The sequence below is a fragment of the Jaculus jaculus genome, chromosome 4 (genome assembly GCF_020740685.1).
Source record: "Jaculus jaculus isolate mJacJac1 chromosome 4, mJacJac1.mat.Y.cur, whole genome shotgun sequence".
Classification (NCBI taxonomy): domain Eukaryota; kingdom Metazoa; phylum Chordata; class Mammalia; order Rodentia; family Dipodidae; genus Jaculus; species Jaculus jaculus.
The window spans coordinates 30259601-30277954 of record NC_059105.1 but is presented as its reverse complement, the minus strand read 5'-3'; the positions used below and the strand labels follow the sequence as shown (position 1 = coordinate 30277954).

The 18354-nt window shown below is 37.8% G+C and overlaps 1 protein-coding gene across 8 annotated transcripts in view; it reads right to left on the bottom strand.

Moving 5' to 3' along the window:
• Kansl1l (KAT8 regulatory NSL complex subunit 1 like) overlaps positions 1 to 18354 on the bottom strand; it is a 115468-nt gene that overhangs the window by 11449 nt on the left and 85665 nt on the right. For all 8 annotated transcript variants that reach the window (XM_045147647.1, XM_045147646.1, XM_045147650.1 and 5 more), the window contains 2 exons: positions 11085 to 11241; positions 8724 to 8831 (listed from right to left, as the gene is read on the bottom strand). In XM_045147647.1, the coding sequence (XP_045003582.1) occupies positions 8724 to 8831; positions 11085 to 11241 (265 nt within the window). The remainder of the gene's footprint in view (positions 1 to 8723; positions 8832 to 11084; positions 11242 to 18354) is intronic.

Sequence of the window (18354 nt, the reverse complement as noted above, 5' to 3'; positions counted from 1 at the left end):
AGCAGAAGCACATGGGGAAGTGCTCCCACAGAGACAGTCAACACCAGCAGTGTTCTAGACCTGTAGGACAGCAGACTGAGGTGGCGCACTGGGAGACTTTGAAAGCCAGTACCAAACTCACTGATGAGGGTATCTCCCAAGACAACACCATCAGAGCTTTATGCAGAGAAATGGAGGAGATGAGGCGCAGTCCTGATGGGCCACTTTGAAAGGTTCTGATCTTTCCTGTCCACGTCCCTCTACCCTGCTCACCAGCTGCTTACCGTAAGTAGCAGTTCTAACAGTGACAACTTCAAATGTGAACATATCAACAATCTTCAGTCTCAGCATCATAATTGTAATAACACGAATTATTTCAAAAGACAGTTAATGGATCATTCCCAGAGTACATACTGATAGGTCTTTAAGAGTTTCAAGGCAAGGGGCTTCTCCAGAGAAATCTCAGAAATAAAAAATATATAACTGTTCAAATTTCAAAACAAGCCAAATGGCAGAACAGGCACAGCTGGAAAATTAACATTGGACTGGAAGAGTAATTGCGTAACTTGAATGAAAACAGAGATGAAAAATATGAGAGAAAACATGGAATGACAGGAGAGCATAGTGAGTAAAAGAAAGTATTCAAAGAAATTGTCACTTTTTTCCCCCAAAATCAGTTAACTCTAATATTTCAAAGAATGCACTTGAAAGCCAAATAGCAAAAATGACAGACAGATATGAGTAACAAGTTGCATTCTGAGGTCACTGGCTATGGTAAATGGAGGAAGATAAAAATTAGAACATGATTTCAATAGTATAAAGAGGTCATTATATTAGATAATATACAAGTGAAGATAAATTTGCAATTCTTTTTTTTTTTTAAGATTGTTTATTTATTAGAGACAGAGAGAGGGAGGGAGAGAGTGAGTGAGTGAGAATGGGTATGCCAGGGCCTCTAGCCACTGCAAATGAACTCCAGATGCATTCTCCCATTTGTGCATCTGGGTAACCTGAGACCTGGAGAATCAAACCGGGGTCCTTAGGCTTCATAGGCGTGTGCCTTAACTGCTAAGCCATCTCTCCAGCCAAATTTGCAATTCTTATAAGATATTGAGTGCATAGTGATCAGGTCGGGAGTTTGAAGAGAGTTGGATCCCTGTGCTTACAGAATTCCTCATTCAGCTATTCACTGTACAAACAATGTTATCAATTTGGACACCCTCAGATTTACAGAATATTGAAAATAGTACAAATAATTTTTATCTACTCTTTACTCAGATTCTCTAAATATTAACATTTTATCACATTTGATTTACTACCGTGAACTCAAATTAGGTTTCTGACATAATTCTCACACTCTCTTACCCCCTAAGACACAGTTGTTTATTTTCAAAAGCAAGATCATCCTTTTCTAGAACCACACAGTTTTCTCTACAATCAAGACATACCCTAAGCTAATCATTAAACCTGATTCAGATTTCTACAGGTATCCCTATAATGTTTATAGAAAAGTGACATCATTCATTGCACTCATTTGTTTGGTGTCCTCATTGAAGTCTTGTTCTCAGTTTCTCTCCCTTATTCATAACCTCTGATAAATTTAGGCTTTTACTGTAAGACTAATAATGTCTTGACTCTCCAACTTTACAGTTTGACTTTACTTCCTTGTTACCTGTAGTCAGCACTGTTATTATAAATGCAAAACTTAGTAACAATGTAAAATGAATCTAAGCTACACAAAGTGCTGTCTGCTTACCTTCACAGATTCATTCTGCAGGAATACCAACCTATTTGTACATAACTGAACACATCAGTTTTATCTCTCTGTGGTGTTTTATTTCCATTATTTAAAACTCTGTTACTAACATGGCCCTACATTGCGTATTTCATTGTTCTGTGCCAGTGTTTGAATTAGCTGGGACCTTGTTAAAATGTGAAATATTGGGCTCCATTTGAAACTCTGATTCAATATTCATTCTGATACTTGATATTCATCAAGTAATGTGTCTTGCACATTGAAGTTGCAGAACACTTAATTTGGAACACTCATCCTTGAAGTTCCAGGGTGGCACTTATCATTTCCATCTCCCTTAACCTTTCCTTTGGCTTATAGTCAGAGTTATATACTCCATTATAGAGTATAGAGTGGTTTCGTCCTATGTCTTTGTTCATCATGCCCTGTAAAGTAGTTGTCTTTTAAATTAATTTATTCTTTATTTATGAGAGAGAGAGGGAGAGACAGTATGAGCACACCAGGGCCTCTAGCGACTGCAAACGCACTGCAGATGAATGCACTACCATGTGCATATGTGAGTACTGGGTAATTCAACCTGGGTCCTTAGGCTTTGCAGGCATGCACCTTAACCACTAAGCCATCTCTTGAGCCCTAAAGTGGTTATTCTTGACTCATTGCCTTATAATTCTGAGTCCCATGATTCACTTTTGATTCTTCAGCACTTACTGTCTGCCTGCCAGAGTAGGTTTTCAGTGTGATATTCTAGGTTTTTTTTTAAGTATAGAAATTACATTGAAATAAAAGTTATTAAAATATTTAAGACATAGGATGAAACAATGTTTTCTTAGTTGCATCAAGTGGCAGGTGGTGAGAGTACTAGGTGAGTAGCTGGTAGACAGAAGACTGGCTTATTTGTGTTCCCAATAATATAGCAACATTCCACTCAAGTATCTTCCATCCATCCCCATTAGCTTTTCCGTTATAGGTGGCTTGTATCGTATCATTACATTATTGACCTACTTAGTATTAATTCACTGCCTAAAACATTTAAACTTACTTTTTAAGTCAAATAGATTATATAAGAGCATTAGGAGAAATGTAATTCTCTTAACACCTATGCCTTCATTTTTACACTCACTTTAAATCATAGATACTTCGTAATTGTATATTTCAAATATAAAACAATTTTAATTATAATAAGTTATTCTGGCATGTGCATGTGAGTAGAGACATGCCATGGTGCATGTGGAGGTCAGAGGACAATTCATATGTGGTCCTCACCTTCCACTTTTGAGGCAGGTCTCTTTACTGCTTCATTCACTGGCCTGCAAGCTTCTAGGAGATGTCTCCTGTCTCTGCCTTCCATTTTGCCATAGGCAACATAGGATTATAGATCCGCTCAACAGTATCCAGCTTTACCTGGGTGTAGGAAATTTGAACTCAAGCACTCTTGAATGACAAGTGCTTGACCCACTGAGCTATTTTCCCAGTCCCATAAGTGTACTTAAAATGTGTGTGTGTATGTGTGTGTGTATTTATATATAGAGAGAGAGAGAAAGGCAGGGAGAGAATGGGTGTGCCAGGGCTTCCTGCTGCTGCAAACAAACTTCAGACACATGTTTTACCTTGTGCATCTGGCTTACGTGGTCCTGAGGAGTCAAACCTAGGTCCTTTGGCTTTGCAGGTAAGTGCCTCAATCGCTAAACCATCTCCAGCCCATAAGTGTACTTTTATTTATTTATTTGAGAGCAACAGAGAGAGAGAAATAGGCAGATGGAGAGAGGGAGAATGGGCACAACAGGGCCTCCAGCCTCTGCAAACAAACTCCAGATGCATGCACCCCCTTGTGCATCTGGCTAACGTGAGTCCTGGAGAATTGAGCCTCGAACCGGGGTCCTTAGGCTTCACAGGCAAGCGCTTTAACCGCTAAGCCATCTCTCCAGCTCACAAGTGTACTTTTTTAATTACAGAATTTATTCATTACTTTTCAAATGGTTGCTTAACATTCCTCTCTGACAATAAGGCATTTCATAATACCCTCATCTTAATAAATTTAATACTATTATAAAATTTCCTTCCAATAATTATATTCATGGTTTTTGAAAAGAATTCAGTCTCAGGACACATCTAAATGGTAGAATTACATCATCAAAAACTTGAATATAACCTACTTTCCAGTATTTGTTTCATCTCCCCTAAGTGTAGGTAATTGTTCCTTGACTTAAGTGTTTTCATCTTTTTTTCTAAGTTCTCTGTAGACAATTTTCAAACCCAAAGGAGGCTATGATTCAGCTTTTATATTGATCAACTCATGAACAATCTTGTTTCATCTCCTTCTAAAGAAAAATATCTTTTTGAGAGAGAAAAAGGGGCAGAAAATGGGTACACCAGAGCCTGTAGACTGCAAATGAACTCCAGATGTATGCACCACTTTGTGCATCTGGCTTAATGTGGATACTGGGGAATCAAACCTGGGCCCTTTGGCTTTGCTTGCAGGCTACTCTAAGCTGTTTCTCCAGCCCCCTCATTCCATCTTACTACCAGTGCTTACACCATAAATTTGAACATTATGTTTGTAATATGTCAGCTTGAATGTAGCAAATTGATAAGTGTATGTGTAACAAACCAGTATGCATTACTTATGACAAAATAATCATTAATATATGAGTATTTTTAAAAGTTTAAATATCTATACAGCTGATTCAATCAAATCAGCAACCAAAATAAAAGTTTACACATTGCATCTTGTTGATATAATAATAAGCACTTTTTTGGCCAGGCATGGTGGTGTGAGTTTATAATCCCAGTCCTAGGAAGGTGGAGACAAGAGGATCCCTGGGGTTCACCTGCCACCAGTATAGCCTGCTTGGTGAGCTCTAGACCAATGGGAGAGCTCGTCTCAAAAAAGGTAAATGGTGGTTTTCTTCTGGCCTGCATGCACACTCCCTCTTTCCCCCCCCCTTACTATACCCAATACATAAGTATTTCTTCCCTTTATATCACAATATTCCTTGATAAGTATGCATTCATCCTTAGGTGAACTGTTAAGATATTTTGAAATATGTACACTGTAGTATATAATTGACCAATTGGCTATCATAACCTATCATGTTCAAGTTGTTGTCATCACAAAAAATGCTGATATTTCTGAATAAAGATAGTTTCATATTTAAGATTAGACTTTTAGAATAACTAGGTCAGAATACAGAATTAGCAGTTCAATGAACTTTATTTTGAGCAGATATAAAAGTGAACAGGTTGATTTTTTTTTTTTTTAAGAAAACCATAGTGGCATTATAAAACAGTTTAAAGGATTTTATTGATTCTTAATATTACCTGAAATATTTGAAGGTATTGTTTATACTATGGTGATAGTAAAACTTATTGTAATAGTACAACTTACAAGCAAAAATGGGCTACAAAGTGTCTAACTCACAAGTTCTCAGTAAATATGAGGTACTCTCATTTTCATATTTCACCAGGCATACCTATAAAGTTTTATAGTATACAAATCAGATCTTTTATTTTTTTTAAAAAACATTGTAATTATTTATTTGAGGGGGAGGGAGAGAAGAGGCAGATATAGAGAGAATAGGCAAGCCACTGCAAACAAACTTCAGACATACGCACCACTTTGTGCATCTGGATTACATGGGTACTGGGGAATTGAATCTAGGTCCTTAGGCTTTGCAGGCAAGTGTCTTAACTTCTAAGCCATCTCTCCATCCCCTACTGCTTGCTTTGTTGAGGTAGGGTCTCACTCTAGCCCTGGCTGATCTAGAACTCACTCTAGTCCCAGACTGGCCTCAAATTTACAGCAATCCTACCTCTGCTGCCAAGCTTTCTACTAAATTTTGTTTAAATGTGCTATGTGAATGCAGCTCTCATTAAATGGGTCATTATTTAATACCACCCATTACAAATGAAAGTCGGTTTCTTAAAGCATGGTTTTTGAGCCACATGATTGTACTACTTCATTATGATATGCTGAATGGTATTCAAAAATAATACTTCTTGGTTAAAATAATTACCTAACATAGCCCTTTATCCAGGGCTGGCATATAAGGAATGTATTGATAACTTGTTGGGGCTCAGCAGTAAAGGGTGCTTGTTTAAACAAAGCCTGCTGGCCATGGATCAAATTCCTAGTACATAAAGCCAGATGCAAAAAGTGATGTTTTCATCTGACATTTGTTTGCTGTGGCTAGAGACCCTCGAGAGAGTGTGTGTGTTCGTGTGTACACATAAATGACTAAAAATAAAGCCCGTCTGTACTATATGAGGCCTTACCTCAATTTTTTTAAATAACAAAAGAACTTGCCATTAATATTTATAGACAAAGGGGCTGGAGAGATGGCTTAGTGGTTAAGGTGCTTGTCTGTGAAGCCTAAGGACCCAGGTTTGATTCCTCAGTACCCACGTAAGCCCAATGCACAAGGTGGCACATGCATCTTCAGTTCACGGTGGCTGAAGAGCCTATTCTCTGTCTGCCCCTCTCTTAAGTGAGTAAATAAAATATATATATTATTTTTGGTTTCTCAAGGTAGGGTCTCACTCTAGCCCATGCTGACCTGGAATTCACTATGGAGTCTTAGGGTGGCCTCAAACTCACGGCGATCTTCCTACCTCTGCCTCCCGATTGCTGGGATTAAAGGTGTGTGCCACCACACCCGGCTTTAAAATAAATATTTTTAAAAATATTTATTGAGAATTTGTATAATTGCATCTACATAAATGTATCTGTGTATGTCTCTAGGCTTTATATTTAGATCTTTTTATCTGGTTTCCATCATTACCACCACATTTAATGATTATAATCTTATAAAGCTTTGATTTGTGATACATTCAATTTTTTATTACATATTCTTCACAATTTCTCTTTTAGAAATAAACTTCAGAATAATTTTCTTCAAAAAAGAGCTAGCCATGCATGGTGGCCCCAGTACTTTGGAAGCTGAGGCAAGGAATATATATGAGTGTATTTGTGTGGACATACCTGTGCATACATAGAGACTATAGGTCAACCCTGAGCATATTCCAAGGAGATTAAAATTAGAGGGCAGCACGAGCTGTCAAACATGTATCCCACTTTGGCACTGTGAAGAACAGGCTAAACTCAATATCACAATCCTCCTGTCTCTGTCTTCTGAATGCTGAGGTCTCAGAAAAAAAGAATTCTTACGAAATGAATATAAAAACATAACAAAAGTACTGCTATGATTCTAGTAAAAATTACAGTCTGTTTAGCTCAGTGGTTGGTTATAGGTACTTGCTTGTAAAACCTTCCAGCTTGGATTCAATTGCAGTGGCAAGAGACCATGACACCCATATACATACATGTGAACGCAAATTAATAAGTAGAATTACATTGGAATAGACATCTTATGTTACAAACTGTCTTCTGGCAGGAGTGGGATATTTCCACGTAGCAACAACTTTATGTCTCTCAGTAAGTCCTGGTTAACTTTAATCAGAGATGGTTATGTCTTGGATTTTCGTTCCTAGTCATTACTGGCATTTATAAAAAGCTGCTGAGTGTTTTGGTGTTTTTCTCCCAGTGCTGATCAGTGAACCCCGGCCCTTCCCACCACTGAGTTAACACTTGTGCCAGAGCCCTTAAGTTGCTGACTTTTATATAAAAAGTCATCTAACAAGAATTTATTTTGTTCTTGAGTTTTTGAGGTAGATAATATTCATTGGGGGAGATTTTATGTTGGTTTGTATGCTTTAATTAATTAATTTATTTATTTGCAAGGAGAGAGAGGTTGAGCACTCCAGGGCCACCTGCCACTGCAAATGAACTCCAGAGGCATGTGCTACCCTGTGTGTCTGGTTTTACATGGCTACTGGGAAATCCAACCTGAACCACCAGGATTTATACTCAAAAAAATGTGCCTTTTAACCTCTGAGGTATCTCTCCAGCCCCTTTATGCTTTTTTGATAGCAAAATTTTAACTTTTCAGATAAACAGAATATCTGATGTTTTCTTGCCTTAAAATGTCTTCACACTCTTTAATTCTTGGAGCCAACTGTAGTTGATTGTGAGCTATGATTTTTTTTCCTCTTTCAAAACTAGCAGTACTTTTATAAAATGGCTTCCAACTTTCTTCATCAGAAAATAAAGAATAAGGTATGTACGGATGGAGGTGGCTCTCGGTCAAGTGCTTACCATACAAGCATGAGGACTGTAGTTCATAGCCCCAGCACTCAGGTAAAAAGGGTGGTAGTATGTGGCTATAATCACAGTACTGGAGAGGCAGAGGCAGGAGAATTCCATGGCTTATGGGCTACCTCATTTAGATAAACCCATAAGCTCCAGGTTTAGTGCAAGACAGTCTCAAAATAAAAAGGTGAAGAGCAACTGAGAAAGAAACGTAGCATAAACCTCTGGCATCTACTCACGTATGCTCAACCAACATTCAAACTCACGTGCAACAACACAGACACATGCAAAAAATATATAAGCTACATAGTCTGTTTCATATGTTGTTTTTTTTAATATAAGCAAAATAAAATCTGTGCCAACTACTACAGATTTTTGACATGTCTCCATATGTGGCTTAGCTTCATTTCCTCAAAAATATTTTCTAGCAAAAAATATATATATATTTTCTAGCAATTGCTTTGCCTTTGCTCCTCTCCAGTTCTGCCAATGGACAATGAGATAATTTCAACCTCAGCAAGTATAGTAGAACTCCAAGTTAGCATTGTGTTAGGTATCTGAACTAATGAAGAGAATCAATAGCCTTACTCCTTTGACCATGTAAGAATACTGTTCTTCCATTATGTCTGTTTCTCCTCCCTCCCCTCTCTTCCTCCATTTCCTCACCCTCTAGAGCCTCATGAGCACTAAGCAGCGCTTGTGTATTTTCTTTGTGTATGTGATTTGTGAAAAGTGATTAAAAATTAATGATTTGCATTTACTTCTTAAATTTTATTAGAATGCAAAAATAAGTTTGAGGGATGTTATAGTGTATAGAAGTGTGCACAGCTTGTAAATATGACATACCAGGCGATGATGATATGATACAGTCGTCTACAAACTTATTTTCAGCAAAATCTCCTTTTATTTCAGTCTTTTTAAATAATGTTTCAAAATGAAAATGAAGAGGTACATCTGCGAAAATAAAGGAAAATATTTTGAGTGAAGAGCACTTTTCACAAATTCAGTTTTCCTCTCTAGAAATAACATATTTAGAAAAATAGAAGTTTGCAAAATTAGAAATTTCAGGAGTCAATATGATATTTTTCCCAAAAATATTAGTAGCAGTGTTTTAGAAGTTATTAAGTATACTTAAAAACTAACAGGTGAATGGCTCCAAGATCTTCCTAAAATAGCATGTAAGATCAGTTGAAATTGTAAATATTAAGAAGTAGATTTACAGATGAATAGAAACAAATGTACTCAAAAGATGGTTTTTAAAAAAAACTTACAGACTACCCCACCAACTGCATTGAAAACAATGAGGTTTCCAGAAAGAGATGTTTACATTCTTTTCTAATTACATCAGGGAACCTTGCTATAAGCGTGACTACATTGTTTCACCTTCTCTTAGATTATAATATTAAGTGAAGTTACTTCTGGAAAGGTAAAACCCACTGGCAAGCTGTCTTCCTTTAAATACAGACCTAAGAGCAATTCACTTTGCAATGCTTACATATTTTATATTCACAAAAGAAGTTATAAAGATGTGCTTTATATTAAGGTTTTTTTTTTTTCCCAAAAATGGGAAAACAGGGCTGGAGAGATGGCTTAGCAGTTAAGCACTTGCCTGTGAAGCCTAAGGACCCCAGTTCGAGGCTTGATTCCCCTGGACCCATGTTAGCCAGATGCACAAGGGGCTGTATGCATCTGGAGTTCGTTTGCAGTAGCTGGAAGCCCTGGTGCACCCATTCTCTCCCTTCCTCCCTCCCTCCCTCCCTCCCCCCCCACTCTCAAATAAATAAATAAAAATAAACAAAAAAATTAAAAATGGGAAAACAAAAGCATGAATAATAAGCATCTATAATTTTGCTAGTAATAGGTGATATTTAAGAAAGCTAATTGTAAATGCCTATATTGGGACAGACCCAGGAAGGGTGTGGATTTTAAACAAAGAGATGTACTTTAATGGCAAGTGTGGACAAATACAGAAAAAAATAAATGGCTCATGAATGTCATCATGGAACTTGTCCCTGAAAAACAGATGAAAAAAATAAAATTACCATATAAAATAAATATTCTCCCTTAAAATGAGGCTCAGACATGGCAGGATTCTGTTTTCCAGTTGCCTAAACAAAATCTTATTTCTTCAAGGACATTTAACCTCTAAGTTTCAGAAAAATAAAGATAACCAGATACAGTCTTTGGTCTTTCTATATATCTTTCTAAAAATCTTGTGTGTCTTGCCTTAGCAATGTGTCTTATAATGTTTGGTTTACAGTCTTAAAACTAGAGTGCAAGTGCCCTGATTTATTTGTATTTATATTTCTACCAGCTATTTAATACCTAATACCTGGGACTTTTTATTAAATGGGCATAATAAGGAATGGCCATCATTAGTACTTTGAGAAGCTAATTTAAAAATTGTGTGGTATGTGCACATATGTGCTCATGTGTGTGAGCACATGTGGGTGGGTAGGCAGTGTGTGTGTGTAGCAGGATGTTGACGTTTGGCGACCTTGTCAATGCTCTCACCTTATTTTTGAGACAAGGTCTGTCGCTAACCCTGGAGGTTTTTGATTCAGCTGGACTAGTTGATCAGTGAGTGTCAGGGATCCTCCTGTGTCTGCCTCCCTATTGCTGGGATTACAGGTTGTGTCATCACTGATCCCAGCTTTTACATGGATGCTGGAGATTTGAACTCAAGTCCTCATGCTTTTGCAGCAAGCACTTTTAACACCTGAGTCATCTCTCCTTAACCCAAGAAAATAATTTTATTTATTAGGCCTGAGGATGTCAGAGTTTGGAGGGTAAAGGATATGCTTATACCATCTCTTAGGGTTATGTCAAGGAAGGTAAGAAAAGCCCATAAAGAAGGAAGGACTACTTGAGGAAATGGTACCAGGAGGAGGAGAGGGAAGCCAGATGAAGGTAATGAGAGGTCCAGGAACACCCTAGTACATTATGAGCCTGTATGACAATGTCATCATGAATACTATTAATTATGACAATCAATTACTACCAAGAAAGTTCAACATGGCAATGTTAATAAAATGATCAAAGTTTCAACAATAGAAAATAAGTCATTTCCAAAGTTAATCAAACTATTTAGGAGAAATTAGAAAAATCAGTGTACATAAAATAACCTGTTATGAGATGGATTTATGAAGCTGGCTTGGTTCTAATGAAAACATAACTGGTAAAATAAATTTTTATGAGGTGACTTACCTGATGGCAGTGACAGAACAGAATGGAAAGAGGAATCTAGCTTTGAAACATGTTCTCTCAGCATCTGAGAATTGTATTCACAATTACTCCAAGTTGAAGCTGATGGCTGGCAAGCTGTTGGGGTAGTATTTACAAATGTTTCTTTTGAAGGTAATGTCTGCAAAGGAAAAAAGAATTTTAAAGGCTTCACTTTTCCTTTAGAACTAGATCTGAGTTTCAATACAGAGTATCTGGATGAATGTGGAAATAAGTTGGTTTAATGTCATCTTGGAGGAAGAGCTTTAAAAGGAGGTAGAAAAGGGGGAAGGGCCTAACAAATTGGCCATGAATCTGGTGAGAGAAGGCTGTTCCCTTCTTTTTGGTTTCTCAAAATGAAGTGCAATGTCCATGAACCATCAGCTTCTTAGAGGAAGCCACAGTGGAGAGAAAGGAAGCTTCAAGGTTGGCAGATCTTCCTTTATTTGGATTCAATAAAACATGATGTTTTCTTATGAAAACTTTAACATCTTTTGTTAATTTTTTTTAAATTAACATTGTCCCCTTGTAAAGGCGATTGCAAAATCAACTCAGCTGTTATATACCGAACATACCCCACAATTCTGCTCAACTACTAGTAGCATATTTATAGCTTCTTTTAGTCTCTAATTAGACATAATAATCCAAATCTGTAAAATTTCAGTTTAGTTTCTTTATTTAACCTTTAGCATCTTTATTATTATTTGGGAATTCTATCCATGTTGGATGAGTTCACTGCTTCAGTAATAGAAATGATCAAACAAGCATTTTTTTCCTGATTATAATAATAATGACACATATTTAAAATGATGTGGGTTATAGGAATTTAATCATATGCCCTTTCTGGACCTACTGAAATCACTACATGCTTTCAGTGTGAATTGCACTCATAGAATTTTAAATATCCAGTCAAACTTAAATTATTGTGAAGAATCTATAATCCCATTTGCTTTCTGTGTTTTTGTTAAGTATTTTAATTCTACATGGATTTATAGCCCCCAATATGCTATTGATTTTATCAACATTAATATACATTAGGTATACGTTTATCTTTCTTCATTGTTCTTAGTTCCTTCCTTAAATTCTGTACAAATTTCTTTTCCTTTTGCTATTATTCCAGTGTAGATTTGCTTTCAACATACACTGATGTTTGTACATCATCACTATCCATGATATTGTTTGAGAATACATGCTTCTAGGTTGGCTTTTTTTCTTTTGGTATTTTAAGGATTCTTTCATTATTCTACCTTCCATGCTTTCTATGAGTAGTTACAGGTCTTGTTATTGTTCATATTTCAAGATAACTTCTTTCTTTTACTTTGGCTGCTTTTAGTATTTTTCCCTATGTCTTAATTTTGTTTTTGTTTTTCGATCTCACTCTAGCCCAGGCTGACCTGGAATTCACTACGTAATCTCAAAGTGGCCTCGAACTCATGGCGATCCACCTACCTGTGCCTCCCAAGTGCTGGGATTAAAGGCATGCGCCACCACAACCAGGTTTATTTATTTTTTTTTTTAATTTTTAAATTTTTATTAACATTTTCCATGATTATAAAAAAAATCCCATGGTAATTTCCTCTCTCCCCCCCACACTTTCCCCTTTGAAATTCCATTCTCCATCATATTACCTCCCCATCTCAATCATTGTACTTACATATATACAATATCAACCTACTAAGTACCCTCCTCCCTTCCTTTCTATTCCCTTTACATCTCCTTTTTAACTTACTGGCTTCTGCTACTAAGTATTTTCATTCTCACGCAGAAGCCCAATCATCTGTAGCTAGGATCCACATATGAGAGAGAACATGTGGCGCTTGGCTTTATGGGCCTGGGTTACCTCACTTAGTATAATCCTTTCCAGGTCCATCCATTTTTCTGCAAATTTCATAACTTCATTTTTCTTTACCACTGAGTAGAACTCCATTGTATAAATGTGCCACATCTGGGCTGGAGAGATGGCTTAGCGGTTAAGCACTTGCCTGTGAAGCCTAAGGACCCTGGTTCGAGGCTCGGTTCCCCAGGTCCCACGTTAGCCAGATGCACAAGTGGGCGCACGCGTCTGGAGTTCGTTTGCAGAGGCTGGAAGCCGTGGCGCGCCCATTCTCTCTCTCTCCCTCTATCTGTCTTTCTCTCTGTGTCTGTCACTCTCAAATAAATAAATAAAAAATGAACAAATTAAATGTGCCACATCTTCATTATCCACTCATCAGTTGAGGGACATCTAGGCTGGTTCCATTTCCCACCAGCTTTAATTTTTAAAGCTCTTAATAACATATTGCCTTGGTCTCTTAAGACTCTTATAACTAACATAGAGGGTTGGAGAGATAGCTCAATGGTTAAAGCATTTGCCTGCAAAGTCTAATGACCCAAGTTTGATTCTCCAGTTCCCCCATAAAGCCAGATGCACAAAGTGTCACATCCAGCTGCAGTGGCTAGAAGCCCTGGTGTACCCCTTTTACCTCTTCTTTTCCTTCCTCTCTGTCAGGCATGGTGGCTCATGCCTTAAATCCCAGCACTCAGGAGGTCATGCTGGGAGGATTGCTGTGAGTTTGAGGCCAGCCTGAAAGTAAACAGTGAATTCTAAGTCAGCCTGGGCTAAAGCAAGACCCTACCACCAAAAAATAAAATAAAATATAAATAAATAAATAAGAGTAAGAAGTTTATATGCAACTGAAATTTGTATTTCTCATGGCTCCCAAGGCTGGAAAAATCATAAGCAAAAAGTCCTGACAGGTTCTGTGTCTGTGGAACTACACATGGCAGATGTGGGGCTGTGCTCTGGAGTTGTTTTTATGAGTACTAACCTTATATTTGAGGGGTAGAGAGGGCAGCATTTGCAGATGTACTCCTGGGGGCCAGAGGTAGGACCATACATGAGACTCCACATATACAGCACTGCCCACTGACTGGACCAGCATCTATAAACTATTAGTTACTTTTCTTGTTGTTGATAATACCACTGTAGGAGTTCCCTGCTTGAAAACAACGGCCTAGGGAATGCATACCCAGGGTTAGCACACAACTGGTCCAAGGGGGCCTGGCTTCATCCATCCAGATCTGGCAGCAGAACTTGGTAGCATCATTCAAGTGGTACTGGTTTTCTGAATGTGAAAACTACAGAATAAGGGGAATCATGGAGTTCTAGAGAGCCACTAAGGCCAGGCAATATACAGCAGCAGTCTTGCAAGGAGATCCTGAAAAGGACCACTGTGAAGCAATGAAGATGAAACCTAAGTTGCCTTGAACCCTCAGGATGTTGGAAATGGCAGGACCATGAGATATCCTCTGAGGGAAGCTATTTTATGAAGTGGAGCCATCTCAAAATCGGCTGTGGGTGGCAGAGCTGTAGGGAAGGGGCTATTATCCCATGACCTTTAAGGCCATATGCAGGACATGAAGTTGCAGGAATAGGTTTTTTGTTTGTTTGTTTCTGCTAGGTTTTGGTCTTGCTTTGGTCCAGTCTTTCCTTGCTATGCCCCCATTCTTCCCTTTTGAAATGGAAATATTAAGTATGCTGTTGTATATACATCGTACAGTGGCTTATAGTTAAGAGATTGCATGAGTTCCATAATATTGCAAGGGGAGAGAGATTGGGAAAAATGTTTATCTGAAAAGGTGGAATTATGATTAATCTTGATTGTGAACTTAATGGGACATAGGGTCATCATGGCAACAAAACTCTGAAGGAGTTTCTTGTTTTGGTTAAGATAGGAAGATTCATCCTATGGGCAATTCTACCCCATGGGATAGGATCTCAGACTGGATTAAAGAGGAAAGCTATCTCTTAGCATCAGCATTCATCACTCTCCACTTCCTGGGTCTGGTTTGAATGAGACCAGTTGCTTCATGCTTCTGTCACCATCCCTTCCCCCACCATGATGGATTGTACCCCTCAGTGAGTAAGCTGAAACCCTTCTCTTATTTGTTGTTAGGTATTTTGTCTCATAGACAAGGAAAATAACCAATGCACTACCTCTAGGTAAAATGATGGCAAAATGTATACCAAGTACATGGAACTAGGAATCAAACAGGTGTCACTATCCTGATGTCTGATAAAATGGACTTCAAAGTAAAACTAGTCAGAAATAAAGGTCAAGTTGAGTGTGGTAGTTTGAATATGACAGTTTAAATGTATGGGCCCACAGACTCAGGTGTTCAACTAAAATTGAACTTACAACTTCAGCCTCTAGCAGACAGATCCCTGCTGGGGACAGCAGATCCTCGATGTTGGCTCTGAGGTGTGTTTGGGGGTGGATCTGAGTCCTGCTCTACTAGGTGCATGCAGAGCAGCTTGAACTCTGGGGCATTGTGTTTGTTGGTTTACCTCCTCTGCTGTGATGCATGCTAAACTGAGAGAGCTTATTGTGCCACGATGGAATGTCCCTGGACTCTCTTAAGTCCAAAATAAACCCCGTTCCTCCAATCATCTCTTTCTGGTTGGATATTTGTCCCAGCTGTGCAAAGCTGACTGCAACGTACAGGTAAGCGGCTGTAGCATGCAAAGGGAAGACCTGCCAGTTTACTATTGAAGAGGTTAAAGCAGTGCTTAGTAATAAAAACAATTATTTAACTAGAAAATAGTTACTAAAATGTAGTAAAAAGCAATTGGCTACTAAACCTACATCCTCAGAAATGTTAGAAAAGAAGGGACCTATTTACTAACCATATAATAAGTAGTTTAAAAGTTACTAATGCTAATATTAATAGCAAAAAGAAGACTGTGGAAAGGGGGTAAAAAAAAGATAGGAGAGGAAAAGCATGTAAGAGAAAGCAATAGATGGTAGTATGGAAGAATACCAAAAAAATTTAGAGAAACACAAAGAAGTCATAACAGCAGAGTAAGCAGAAGAAAACCAAGAAAAACAAAAGAATAGAAGCCCCTACTAAGGGAAAAATGAAAATACAATAGTCAGTATTTTCCCCTGTATGGATACTTGTGGGATTTTTACCCCATGGGATTGTCATTTTAGTTGCCTCTGAAGGTGAACTGGCAGGTCTTCCCTTTGCATGCTACAGCCACTTGAGGTCTTCGACGCTTTTCAGTGGAGACGTAGGGGGTACATCCAAGACTGTGGTCCCCAGCACTCTCTAACTCTTAAGCCAATTAATAATTAGCCTTAAGCAAAGCATCAAACTTCCCACCTAACAATGTACTGCAGTTATGCTTCTTCTGTAAGCAGATGTTAGCTGTGGCTCTCTGGAGTTTTCTGTTTGTTCATATTTTAGGGTAGCAGTTAGCCTTTTAATCTCAACTCAAAGTTCCCAGAAAAAGCACTGATTTTTATTTTGCTTACTGTTGTACTTTAAGGATAGGAGTGAAATCGTCAATTTCTTTGTATGTTGGACCTGAAACCACAAGTCCTGCTAATGTCTTTAGTAGTATCATTTTGAAATAGTTTTTTTTCCTAGTTGTTTCAGAAGAAGAAACATCTACCTATTTATTCCCTGTCTACTCCAAGAAGAATTCCTACCTCTCTCAATCACTCTTTTCTAAATCAGCATTGTACTAAAGAGTTAATTGTTATGAGAAACGATTTAAATGATCATTTTCTTTTTTCTCCCAAGGATGCCATGGGTAACATTAAACTAGATGCATAGGATAATTAATTTATTTAATACAATGGATCTAGCCACTTTTACCTTTAAACTTTCAATTGGTATTTACTAGAAATGGCTATTTTGTTATGTAACAGTTATCACCTTCAGCAAATTCAAGATTTTATGCAGTGCTGAGGATTTAACCCAGAGCATAGCACATGCTAGACAAGCATTATACTATATCTCCAACCTGGTAAGTACTTTTTTTTTTAAAAGATTTTTTTTTTAAATTTTTATTTATTTATTTGAGAGCGACAGACACAGAGAGAAAGACAGATAGAGGAAGAGAGAGAATGGGCGCGCCAGGGCTTCCAGCCTCTGCAAACGAACTCCAGATGCGTGCGCCCCCTTGTGCATCTGGCTAATGTGGGACCTGGGGAACCGAGCCTCGAACCGGGGTCCTTAGGCTTCACAGGCAAGCGCTTAACCGCTAAGCCATCTCTCCAGCCCCTGGTAAGTACTTTTATCTAACCTATCACAGTCAAGTTTTCTCATTGTCATAAGGATTTTTCCCCTCTGAAAATATTCTTTTATTGGTTTTCTAAGGTAGGGTCTCACTTTAGCTCAGGCTGACCTTGAATTCACTATGTATTCTCAGGGTGGCCTCGAACTCTTGGCGATCCTCCTACCTCTGCCTCCCGAGTGCTGGGATTAAAGGTGTGCACCACCACGCCCGGCTCAAAAATATTCTTAATAATATGAATTCATTGTCATATATCTTTTTTAGTCTCTAAATCTAGGACAGTTCCTCGTGATATAATGTTGAGTATTTTTAAGGAACTGAAGCCAATTGCTTCTTGGTAACATATTTCTGATTTGGGTTTATTTCAAATCTTTAAAAATTATGCATATCTGTAAACTACTGTATTTTGTCATAGAAAACTTTAATTTTGATAACTTATTCAAAGTATTTTCATAATTATACAATTATTCTGAGTCCCTTAGCAAGTAGCAGGAAGACGATTGTACTTTTTACCTTCTTGCAAATATTCTGCTCTTCATAAAACTCTTCAGTCCTGACCCAAGGTTTATTATTATTATTTTTAGTATATTTCTTAAAATATTTAATTTATTTATTTGACAGAGAAAGAGGGGGCAGGAGAGAGAGTGAGTGCCAGGGCCTCCAGCCACTGCAAACGAACTCCAGACGTTTGTGCCCCTTTGTGCATCTGGCTTACGTGGGTCCTGGGGAATCAAACCTGGATCCTTTGGCTTTGCAGGGAATGCCTTAACCCCTAAGCCATTTCTCCATCCCAAGGTTTATTATTTTTTGATAATCCTTGCCCAGTAATCCTTTACTATGGTAATTATAAAATCTCTAATTTTTTCATTCACTCCATATTTCTTAGTTAGCACCATACTCTATGGAAAATTCCTCCCTCCCTCCCTTCTTCCCTCTCTTCCTTTCTTCCTTCCTATCTCTCTAATCTTTCTGCCTACCTAAGGTATCATTATGAATATATGTGTTTTCATTGGCTCAATCCTGTCCTTGTTTATTTTAGTGTTCAAATAGTTTTAGATTTGGTCAGAAAAAAGTTCTTCAATTTAATACCAGGGCTCTTTCAACCTGACTCCATTATTTTGTTTTAGTATTTTCTTGATTTCTCATAACATTAAAGTATTCCACACTAATTTCATTTCTTCTCTAAATCTG